General features: G+C 43.5%; 2 protein-coding genes across 2 annotated transcripts; both read right to left on the bottom strand.

The window, feature by feature from the left end:
• Nucleotides 1-7,120: 7,120 nt before the first annotated feature.
• On the bottom strand, nt 7,121-8,276 carry LOC141714455 (uncharacterized). The gene is made up of 2 exons (XM_074517974.1): nt 7,554-8,276; nt 7,121-7,237 (listed from the first exon to the last, which is right to left on the bottom strand). The coding sequence occupies exons 1-2, from the start codon at nt 8,274-8,276 to the stop codon at nt 7,121-7,123; spliced, it is 840 nt and encodes a 279-aa protein (XP_074374075.1).
• Nucleotides 8,277-8,701: 425 nt separating this feature from the next.
• Nucleotides 8,702-9,961, bottom strand: LOC141714454 (uncharacterized). Its single transcript, XM_074517973.1, has one exon. The coding sequence runs from the start codon at nt 9,959-9,961 to the stop codon at nt 8,702-8,704; it is 1,260 nt and encodes a 419-aa protein (XP_074374074.1).
• Between the last annotated feature and the right edge of the window lie 2,634 nt (nt 9,962-12,595).

Raw genomic sequence — 12,595 nt, 5'->3', positions numbered from 1 at the left:
GAGTATTAAACATTATTACAAACTTTTACAAACTTAAATTATTCCAAAAGAAGCCTACTAGCTCAGCTTTCTCAACCTGAACCCCTAGCTCTCGCGCTGGACTGGGGATCCTCTTTACCAACTGGTTCCTTTTTAACTGGAAAGAATATAAACAACATCGCACAAATGAGCTAACTAGCTCAGCAAGTCACAATGACAAAACTGAGAATAATAATCATCAGGTGAATATGGTTATGATATCAAGTGAACAATGGATTATGATTTAGAATTGGATATTATACTTTTAATTTAAAACAAAGGTTAGGCTGCTGATCAGTCACGCACTAACCCCGAGCAAGGCACACAGCATTGCTCTAACTACTGGGTCCAAGGCACACATTGGCCTAACTTGACCATTATATGGTCTGACCACGAATCTGGTCCATAATTTTATAAAAACAATCCAATTCTAACATAATAACAGAATATGCAATAATAAACAATAACCGAAATCATTAACAACAATAAATGTTTAACAATGAAAGGGTTTCAATCCTTGTAAGGATCAACAAGGTACTTTCAAAGCTTGAATGCTGGGTAATGAAAGAATTGGATAACAAAGGAAACAACGTTTCAGGGTTTCAAGGATTTGGTCTTTCAAAGCATAAGATATCATGGATTGAGTATATAATAATTCAGTTCAGTGTCTGGTATTTAGTTCGTATGTATTTGTGGAGTAGTATCGTAGATTTGTGGTTCGTGTTTGGGTATACAATAATCAATGGCTTAGAAAGAATATGGTTCATAGCTCAAGCATAATAACTGAAATCAGGATTTAGGTTTCCGTGCTTCAAAGCACTTGCAATGTCAACAAGACTATCAAGAATTACAATATCTCGAGAAAGTTCAGAACACTTGCCTGATATTAGCTTACTATCCTGCACTTGCTTTCAATCACAATCGTCTTACTCCTCAACTACCTATTTCCCTTTCCTACGCCTTGCCTCTTCTGCTCACATATCATAAGCATCTATCAATCATCAACTCACAGGATTCTATTCAACACATACTTCTATCTACCCTTCGTTTTACCCAAATCCGATTAACGGATTGAAATCTATGCAATAACCAAGTAAACACCGAATATATAGACCGATAGTCAAACAACAGCTCACGTATAACACATAATATATCACGTAATCAATGACATATCATCTATAAAGAAGTCTCGGGTCATAAATATGCTTCCGGGTATTTAAAATGATTTTTAAAACATTTTTCGAAATTAAAACGGGTCGTTGGATCAATTTCGGGTTAATAAACAGGGTTCGGTTGGCCCATTCTGGCTCCGAAATAATTTTAGAATAATTATCAAGCCTTGGAAATAATTTAGAATAATATTTTAAAGCTCGAAACTATTTTTCAGAATTTTTAAATCATTTTTAAATAATTAAATCTAATTAAATAACTAATTAAAATCAATTAATAATTAATTAAATCAATTAATCAATTAATTTTCGAATTAATTGACTAATTAATCAATTAAAAATTAACTGAAATTAATTAACTAATTAATTCAGATTTATTTGTGAATTAAAAATAATTTTCGGAATTAAAATAATAATTTTTAGAATTTTCAGAAATTAAAAACGAATTTTTATAATAAAAATAAATAGGAAATATGATTTTTAAACATTTTTAAAACAGAAATCCAATTTTTGCAAAGTCTGGAAACTACAGGGACCAAACTGCATCGTTTTCAAAACTATAGGTACTAAACTGTAATTTTCCACGGGGTCGCCGGAAAACAGTCGGGGATGGCCGGAGAACACGTTCCAGGGATGCTCAGGCCACCATCACCTCCAGATCACATCTACACAACACCAGGAACACAACCAAGCAATCAATTCATCCTAACAATCCCTGAGTTGGCCGGAATTTGGCCGTAAAAATTTTCCAGTTTCCGGCGAACATCGGAAAACTTCAAAACACAACTCCCTTCTCTACAGACCTCGTTGGTTCATGAAACTTATACGACTAGATTGCAAATTTCACAGAGAACACAACCCACTATAACACAACATCAATCTATCACAGAATAAGAAACCCCCAAATTTCAATTAAGAACATTCATACGGGTTATAAACCCTAATTTTGAAATTCGAAAATTAAACTCAAATTTGAACATGTTATTGAACTCCAAATCAGACGTATGACATATGAAAATCATCAGGAAAACAAGCTCTACAACATGCAATCATCAAATCATACAAACAATCATCCGAACAAAAATTCATATTTTTAATAAAATAAATTCAAAAATAAATAAATTTTTAGAAAAATAACCTTGATTTCTGCAGTGAAATAAAGCTCAGAATCTGATAGAACACCTCAAATCCTTCGTTTTGGTTACTCAAGCTTTAAAAACAGAGATCGGTAACGCCTTCGTTTTGCTGTTTGATTCTTAGAACGGTTTATGTAATTAGGGTTTTTCTCTGAAAATTATATAATTAACTATCTGCAAATGATTTTGATACGAAATAAAATACGGTAAAAGGCTATTTATAATTACGGAAAATTTGTATCCCGTTGGATCATTCCGGATATAAAACAGTACGTTTATCTGTAAAAACTGATCCAAACGGTATCGGTTTTCGGGATAATTACCCAAATCAGTATAATTTGTACTGCGGTCTTGGTCTCAGCGCCTGGTTACACGTATTACGAAGTGATAATTGGGATAGTTTAATAAAAAGCTCCCGTTTATCGAAAATACGGGTTTTATTGATTTACCGAAACGAATATTGTATCGAAAATGTTGCGCCGGGACCCGCGCAGGACAAACCGTAAGCCGGATCGAAAAAGTCGAAACATGAAAAATACTCGAAATATTACAATTAGGTTAGGAAGGAGTTCTCGGAAGAGTTTCGGGTTCCAAAAACGTAACAACGGTTGACGTCGGTTGGTTCCCGTTTTTATAAAATAGATTTTAATTACCCGGAAAAAGATTTTAGAAATTTCATATGATTCTTATAAATCCATAAATCAACATAAAAATAATTAGGAAGATATGACAATTATCTATATTTTATTTTGGACATATAAAAAATTAAAATACTCAATTAATATTATTTTTGAATATTCAAGTACAGATAACACTTACAATTAACTCACAGAATAGATACTGGGCACACATAATAATATCAAAAATAATTACACGATATATCCCGGATATTACACGCGTGGTTCAGATGTACGATGGATATTCCGTCCCTCGAGGGTTCTGTTGGTTGTATGCGCCGAGGGAGGGCGAAAGGATCTATGATACCCCCGGGGTGCCGGATGGATACGGAGGCTGCGCCGTAGGGGTTTCGGAAGCGGCCTTTAAGTGTGGCTTAAGGGTGCCTCCGTTGAAGTTAATCAAGCATCTTTTCTTCCAGATGGGCATCGCCCTCGGACAGATAGACCCGAATGGGTTCATCCATATTAACTGTTTCCAGAACAGATGTCTTCACGCCGGGATCGCACCCAACACTCGCATATTCTGGTACCATTATGACTTTCGGAAGAACCCGAAGAGTCCCGGTTTTTACACCATCGCCCGTCGAGCAGGGCGACCTGATTGGACGGCGACCAACTCAAACAACAAATCCACTCACACTCATTGGTATTATGTGAGCGGTCCACGGTTGGCCGCCATGTCGGTTTGGCGAGATGTGAATCCCTCGCTGCTTCTTATGCCGATCTTGACCTTGGAGGAGAAGGCGAATTATACGGCGTTAGTGGACGTCAATGTGAAGAACTTGGGTCCCGGAGAGTTTCGGGACAAAGACTGGCTCTTCAGCTTGTGGGGTGGGGGTAACAAAACTTCTTCCTTTGTTTTTTCTTTCATTAGTTTTGTCCCATCATCGGTATATTTGTTTTTCCTTGTTATGCATTCGATTATATACGTTTGGACTGACTTGTTTCCCCTTTATATTTCAGTGTCTTCGAGAGAGGCTTTAATCGAGAGGAAAAAGGCCAGGGCGGCTGAGGAGGCGGTGAAGAAGGTCTCCGACCGGAGGGCTAGCCAGATCCTTCGGAGGGCACAGGCGAGAGGGCTCAGACCGAGAGGGCTTCGTCGCCCCGCCAATCTCTTGTGGCTTCTGAGGCCGAGGAAGGGGACGACCTGGAGTATATGGGAGAGGGAAACCCTTCCAAGCGGACCCGGAGCAAGGAGGGGATTGTGCGCTCTTATCTCCCAGGATGGGGCGTGCTCACATCCGACCACATTGTGTACCCGGCCCGGCAATCCACAAAGGAGGTGGCTTCGGACCTATGCCATGACCTCCAGCTTCCGGTCGATCTTCCGACCTTCGCTTCAGCTTCTACTACCGAGGCCTGCACGGAGCTTCTGTCCTTCCTGTCCCTGGTACATTTTTAAATCTCCCCTTTTTATCTTTCGCCCATCTTTTTCTCTTCGGCACCTTTTAGTAATGTTTTTTGTCTTCTTTTTGCAGGTTGCTCCTTGGGCCGCAGTCGTGGAGGATAAAGTTAAGGACATGGAGACTCGGATGGCCGAGGTGAAGGAGTTGGAGAGGAGGGCTATAGCGGCTGAGGAGGAACTCGTAAGGGTGAAATCCCAGAACGAGGTCGAGGCCACTGCGCTGAAGGAGGACAGATCCCGGCTGGAGAATGAATTGGAGAAGGTGAACCGGAGGATCTCCCACCAGAACGTCCAGCTGAAGAGGTCCCGAAAGGAGTTTCGGAAAAAGCAGAAGCAGCTGGACCGGACGGAGGAGCGCTGCTTCCAGTTCGGCGCTGACTATGTCCTGGAGAAGGCTCATGGCCTGAAATAGGATTATAAGCAGTTGCTGGACGACAGCCTGAAGGATCCTATCGGTCGGCCAGCAGTCGAAGTCCCTCTTGTCTCCTCCGGTGAAGATGAAGAGCTCTCGGATGAAGACCCTCAATCCTAAGCCTTTAGCACTGAGGTGCTTGACATGACGGAAGATGATCTTGTTGCGAAGTTTGTCGTTGGTGTTTCCATGGTCATACCCAACTCTTGCAGCGGCATTCTTCGTTCATCTTTATGACTTGTATTTTTATTTTTTATAATTAGTCCTGCCTTCGAGCTTTTGTAATTTAACTAGCCTTCGGGCTTTTATATTTTAATACATCTTTCATCTTTCATCAGCATTGTTTTATTTACTGCTTTTAATAGTTGTATCTTTGGCTTCATTCGCCTTAACAATTGAAAAGAATCGCCTCTTCGACATTATTGATACCTTAACGATTTTAATGAGATGAATCGTACCTTCGGCTTATTCATTCACCTTAACGATCTTTTTTAATAAAATGAATTGTATCTTTGGCTTCATTCGCCTTAACAATTTTAACAATTTTAATAAAATGAATCGTATCTTCGGCTTATTCATTCTCCTTAACGATCTTAATGAATTGTATCTTTGGCTTTGTCTGCCTCAACAATTTTAACAATTTTAATAAAATAAATCGTATCTTCGGCTTATTCATTCACCTTAACGATCTTAATGAATTGTTGCCTTACTACCCCCTATGGCCCCAAGGGTTAAAGGTCGAAGGTGACTTCGGGCTGTTAATTCTTTTTACTCAATTTAGGCGAAAGAAGAGGGATGCTGATCTTTCAGCGATTGTCCCTAGATCAGCATGTCATGGTTCATTCATCCAAGAGGAGTTCTTCATCGGAATTGCCCCTAGACCTAATTTTGGGTCCTTTTTTGAACACATGATTGAGGCGAAGGACCATGTTCTTTTGATTACCCCGGGACAGGGGTTCCTTCGGCCTTCCTGGTATCAAATGAATGAGGGGAGACGAATGACAGGGCGTTATTCTAGGATCGCTCCTTAAGGCCCTTAATTCGTGTGTACCATGCTTAATTTGAGTCATAATAGTGTAGTGAAGGATGTTCGAATTTTGGGCGATTGCCCCTTACGTCGTGTTCAATTAACAAACTAGACAAGGGCGGCGGCCGAGGGGTTTTATCTTCTTCGGGATCGCCCTCAAATAATACTCGGCGGCCGCAGCACGTGCAAATAAAGAAATTTGACATGAAATGCATCTTTATTTATAGTCCAATTGTTTACATTCTTCTCATATAATTCAAATACAAACTTTCAAGAAATTTCTTACTGATAAAATTTTTGAAGGCGACTGGCATGCCAAGTGTTTTTTATTGCTTCGCCTGACAATGTTTCGAGCTTGTATGTACCGGGACGAATGACCTCGATCACCTTATAGGGCCCTTCCCAGTTAGGCTGGAGTTTTCCTTGTTTGGCCGGCATGGATGCGGCCAACTTCCTTAGGACTAGGTCTCCTACTCCGAAGGACCTTTTCTTCATATTGGAGTCATAGTGTTGTGCCACTTGTAGTAAATACCTCATGTTCCTTTGATGTGCAGCTTCTCTTTCCTCCTCCAGTAAGTCTACGTTCGCCTTCAACCCGAAGCTATTAGTTTCCACATTGTAGGTCTCGATTCGGTACGATTCCAAGCCCACTTCGACAGGAACTAGGGCCTCAGTTCCATAGGCCATTCTGAAAGGAGTTTCTCCCGTTGATGTCCTAGGGGTGGTTCGGTAAGCCCATAAGATCCAAGGGAGTTCTTCCGCCCATCTTCCTTTGGACTCGCCCAACCTCTTTTTTATCCCTCGAAATATCACTTTGTTTGCCGCTTTGATTGCCCCATTTCCTTGTGGGTGGGCGACTGAGCTAAATTTCTATTCGATCCCGAAATGGTGCAGAAACTTGCGGAATTTGTTCCCAACAAACTGAGTTCCATTATCTGAGATGCACGTTTTCGAAATGCCAAATCGGAGAATGACCTGTTTGAGGAAGAACTTTTTCGCGGCTTCTTCGGTTATAGATGACAGAGGGCAGGCTTCGACCCACTTAGTTATGTAGTCAATGGCGATTATGCAGTACTTCGCTTGCTTCGTGCTAGTTGGTAGTATGCCGACTATGTCCACGGCCAATACTGCGAATGAAATAGGGCTTAATACAGAGGTCATTTCTTCTGGGGGTTATTTCGGGATAGTGGCAAATAGCTGGCACTGTACACACCTTTTTGCATAGTTGCTAGCGTCGGCTTTCAGAGTGGGCCAGAAGAATCCCTGTCGGAGAATTTTAAAGGCGAGCGACCGACCAGCCAGGTGTTCGCCGTAAATCTCTTCGTGCACTGCCTCTAGGGCTTGTTGCTGTTCTTCGTTGTTCAAACATTGTAGAAGGGGTTGACTGACCGACCTGCGATACATCCGTCCATTAATTATTGTGTAGTTTGATGCTCTGTATTTAATTTTCAGTGCTTCCTTTCGGTCGGGTGGTAGAATGCCTTTCTCCAGGAAGTTCCTGAGGGGGTCATCCAGTCGCTCCCCTGGTGGATTTCAAGACATTCTTTCTTCTCGATCGAAGGCGTCTTGTCTTCGGTGAGGTAAATAGAACCAGTTAAGTTCTGTGTCTCGGCCGAAGCTAGCCTGGAAAGGGCGTCTACCGTAGAATTGTTTTATCTGCCAATTTGACTTAGTTCAAAGGTTTCAAATGATAAGGAAGCATCACGTACCTTGGAAGCATAGGCTTTCGTACGGGGATCCCCTTGCTCATATTCCCCCATAAAGTGCTTTACAACCAGCATGGAGTCACTGAAGGCCCTTAGGTGCTTCGCCTTGAGGCTTCGGGCCAGCTTCATCCCTGTGAGGAGGGCCTCATATTCTGCCTCATTATTTGTCAAAGGGAAGTCGAATCTTATGGCTTGGCATATCTCGAATCCTTCGGGGCTGGAGAGGATCAAGCCGGCTCCACACTTTTTTCCGGCTACCGACCCATCGACAAAGAGTTTCCACTTCCCTGGGATCCGGATTAGTTGTTCGTCAAGTGAAAGATCCTTCGGGCCCGAGAATGTGCATCCAACCAAGAAGTCGGCCAAAGTCTGGGCCTTAATTGCTGTTCGGGGAACGTACTCGATATCAAATTCCCCAAGTTTGATGGACCATGCTACGACTCTTCCAGAGGCTTCGGGCCTAGTCAAAATCTTCTTCAGAGGTTGGCTGGTGACAACTTGGATCGTCCGGCCTTGGAAATAATGTCGCAATTTTCGGGAGGTCATAACCAACCCATATGCGAATTTTTCGGCGTTGGGGTACCTTGTCTCTGCATCCTTGAGGACATGGGACACGTAGAACACGGGATGTTGATTACCTTCGTAGTTTTTCACAAGGACGGCCCCCAGAGTTCTGTCGGACACGGCTAGATAAAGCTGAAGAGTTTCCTTCGGATCGGGCCTCATCAAGAGTGGTGCCTTTGTCAAATATTATTTTACTTCTTCGAACGCCTTTTGACATTCGGGCCCCCATCAAAATTCTTTGACCCTTTGAGCACGGCGAAGAAGGGAAGTGCCTTTTCGGCTAACCGGGAAATGAAACGTCGAAGAGCGGCGAGCCGGCCCGTCAATTTCTGGATGTCTCTGACGCATTTGGGAGGCTCCATATTAATAACTGCTTCGATCTTCTCTGGATTCGCCTCTATTCCCCGGGCGCTGACCATATACCCGAGAAACTTTCCACTAGAGACTCCGAAGGTACATTTGTTCGGATTGATCCTCATGTTGTTTTTTTGGAGCGTTTCAAAGCATTCTTTTAGGTCTTCGGCATGGTCTTGGAATATTGATTTTACTATCATATCATCCACATATGCTTCCATGTTCCTTCCGATCTACTCTTTAAAGATCTTGTTCACCATTCGCTGGAATGTGGCTCCAGCGTTCTTCAGTCCGAAGGGCATTTTAATATAAGCATAAGTCCCCTTCGGAGTTATGAACGCTGTCTTGGGCACATCCCTGTCATTCATAGAAATTTGATGATAACCAGAAAAAGCGTCCAAAAAACTGAGTACCTCATATCCTGTCATCGCGTCTATCAGTTGGTCGATATTAGGCAAGGGGTAGTGATCCTTCGGACATGCTTTGTTGAGGTCCGTGTAATCCACGCACATCCTCCATTTCCCGTTTGACTTCTTGACAACTACCACGTTGGCTAACCAGTCGGGATACTGAATTTCCTCGATAAATTTGGCTTCTAACAATTTTTCCACTTCGGTCTCTATTACCTTCTGTCGTTCGACTGCAAATGTCCTCTTCCTTTGCTTTACCGTCTTGGCCTCGGGCTGCACATTCAAGCAGTGCATTGTTGTCTTAAGATCCAATCCGGGCATGTCTTCCGGCCCCCAGGCGAACACATCATGGTATTGCCGAATGACAGCTATTACCTTTGCCTTCAGATCCGCCCCCATATTTTTCCCAATCCGAACCATCTTTCCCGAATGGCCCGCGTACAATTCCACTTCTTCAGTCTCGGCTGCGGGTTCGGCAATTGGGCTCGAGAGATCGGCCCCAAACTTTTCCAACTCGATGTTTAATGTTTCCCGGCTTCCGCTAGGTTCAGACTCTGCCCGCTTCCTCTTCCCGGTTCCATCCGGCCCTTCGTATTCCTGATCCCTCTCAAGGTCTTCGAGCATTATGATTCGGGCGGTTTTCTGATCGCCTCTCATTTCTCCTACCCCTTTCTCAGTGGGGAACTTAAGTTTAAGGTGGGGTATAGACTCCACTGCTTCAAAGGCCGATAGGAAGGGCCTGCCGAATATGGCATTGTACGGGCTTTCGATCCGAACTACATAGAACTTCACCAGCTTTTCAACGGTATACGGCAACTTGCCAAGGAGGACTAGTAGAGTAATCGTTCCTTCGAACTGAATGGGATGCCCTCCGATGGCATAAAGGGGAGCCTCGTTGCAAGGCTCTAGTTGCTCTCCAGTCAAGTTCATTTTGCAGTAGGTTTTGTGGAACAGTATGTCGGCCGAACTGCCTGTATCCACCATTACTTTCCATATTTTATTCTGCCTGATAATAGGATTGATGATTAGAGGATCCTCGTGCGGGAGAATGACATCCTCGTAGTCTTCGGTGCTGAAGGTCATGGGCATATGGGGCTTGGCTTGTCCGAACTGATACAGGTTGTACACCTGTCGGGCATACTTCTTTTTTGCTGTCTTACTATCCTTATCCAGGATGCTCCCCCGGATATAGTTTTTACTTTGCCCCTTATCATGTCCCTTCGCTCTGGCTTATCGGCCTCTATTTCCTCCTCTGGGTTCTCCTTTGGGCCCAACCTATCTCTCAGATCTCGGACGAACTGATTAAGCTCGCCATCTTTGATCATGCGCTCAATGAGCTTTTTGAGATGATAACACTCATCGGTGTTATGCCCCTTGTCTCTGTGATAGTCGCAGTACTTATCGGGGTTTTTCTTGTGGTTCGGGACCTTCATCTTGGCGGGGCGAACGAACCCTGGCTTGCCCTTTATTTCATGGAGAATCTTGGAGATCGGCGCATTCAAAGGAGTGAACACGGCCGAATCTCTATCTCGACGCCGTTCGGCCCCACGATCTACTTCTTTCCTTCCTTCTTTCTTGCTATCCCTCCGGTCAGATCCTGATCTTGAGCCCTCATATCTGTCGGCTCGCTTTGATCGGTCATCCCTCCTTGACTCTTTATACCCCCCAATACTTTCCATCTTTCGGCGAATATTCTCGCCTCTCACATATATATCATTCAAGGATTTTGGGGGGAAATCGTAAAGAGATGAGCGAAGTTTTTTACCTTTATAGGGGTCTAGCCCCGCCGTTAAGAAGCCCATTGCTTTAATCTTGTCCAGGTTAGTGACCATCCCCGCTTCTTCCTTGAACCGAGCGAGATAATCCCCCAGCTCTTCATTCGCCCTCTGTCAGCAGTGGACCAGGGCTTCAGTATCCTTCGCCTTTCGGCATAGGTGCGAGTAATACTTCAAGAACTTTCTCTTCAACTGCTCGTAGGACCCGATGGATCGAGGTTTTAGGGACTTATACCACATCGAAGCAGACCCTTTGAGATAAGTTTTGAACATTTTGCATAACATAATATCATTGTGGCCCATCCCAGCCATCAGGAGTTCATACTTTTCACAGTGGTCCTCGGGGTCTCCTTTCCCGTTGAACTCGCTCATCTTAGGGAATTGTCTCTCTTCGCCCGGAGGGGGTCAGTATAGCTCAATCTCTTGTGTCACAACAGGTTCTCGATCGGGCCTCCTATCACCGAACAGGGCCTTCTCTAAGCGATTGAGCCTGAGGCGGGATCCATCGGGCTCCTCATCTGAATCAGAAGAAAAGGGTTGTTTGGTCCTTTTCCTTCGGGGATGCGAATCAGAGTCAGACTCATCTTCTTCGTCATACGCCCTACGTTTCCTTCTATCTTTATGCGCTCTGCCGGTCTCGTCGGCCCGCATCGTCTCCCTCAAGGTTCGCTCTTGCAGTTCAATTTCCTCCATCTGCAGTTGCAGGGCTTTCAACCGGAGCGCATCAGCTTCTCTTTTCTTGGCTCACGCTTCCGCTTCTTTGTCACTCTGATCAACTTTGGTCTTACCCTTCTCCGCGGCCTTTTCCGCCCGGATCTTTAGGAGTAAGGCCTCTTCTTCAGGGGTTAGTGTAATAACCCCGTCCTCGTCGATTAGGGAGGATGGTTGTCCTTTGTCGGTGAAACCAGACGGCGGTGAATGTTCATGAATTATTTCTGTCATAGTCTCGCTCTCAGCTTGTAATTCTTGTATTTCCCACAGACGGCGCCAATGTTGCGCCCACGTCCTTTCGGTAGTTTGAACAGGCTTCGGCTGCCTTGAAGGTGACTTCGGCCGTACCTGAAAGTGAAGAGAATGCGAGGGTTTGTACCCCCGATTCACCTCCGGTGTGAGAATCAGAATCTGGCTGTAAAGGTAGGAAAATAATACAAGAAAAGCAGAGTGTTTACGAGAATGTGTGTATGTTTTGTCTTACTTTACAAGGGTTTTTATACCCAATTCCCTCTTGAATGTCCAGCTGTTACCAATCATTAAGGAGGGAGTGAAAAGGGGGCGTTATGTCCCTTGTTCTGTTCAACGGTCTGCGAGTAGTGGGTCTCGGCCTGGGCTTCCGTGGGCCTTCGTTATGCGGGCCTGGAGGTCCTTCGGCCCAGTAGCTTAACCGCTTACTGGGCCTTCGTTCGATGGGCCTTGTTGGACCTATAACCAACAAGGGGAGAGCACAGTTCGGTATCATCAGTTTCGGTTTCTGTTTTAAAAATCGCGGTTCGGTTTTAATTTTTCGGTTTCGATTTTAAAATCGACAAAAAAAATTATTAAAACTTCCATAAAAATAGTTTGCTTGAATAAAAAAATCAACAACATTATATCAATTTTCACAAGTATTGAAATAAAAAGTGATATATTATAAAATAACATTGTCTGGAAACCAAAAGAAGTGCAATTAAATTCATTATACATGATCTATTTCCTGCATTCTCTCTCCTCCCCTCTCTGGCTCTGTCCTTTGCATTCACCACGAAGCATGACCTACTTGGAAATATAGCACTTGAATTCAAAATATTAAATTGGACAATATACACATAATACAAACTTATCTACTAATTTAAGTATTAATATAGCCCCTGTTGTTTCATTCGGACTAATCATGAGTTCAACCATTATATTTTTAGCAATATAGTTCCAACAACAGACATAGTCTTTGCACCATATTAAAACAGGG

Source organism: Apium graveolens, chromosome 3, assembly GCF_009905375.1.
Source record: "Apium graveolens cultivar Ventura chromosome 3, ASM990537v1, whole genome shotgun sequence".
In the NCBI taxonomy this organism is placed as follows: domain Eukaryota; kingdom Viridiplantae; phylum Streptophyta; class Magnoliopsida; order Apiales; family Apiaceae; genus Apium; species Apium graveolens.
This window is presented reverse-complemented; position numbering and strand designations above follow the sequence as displayed.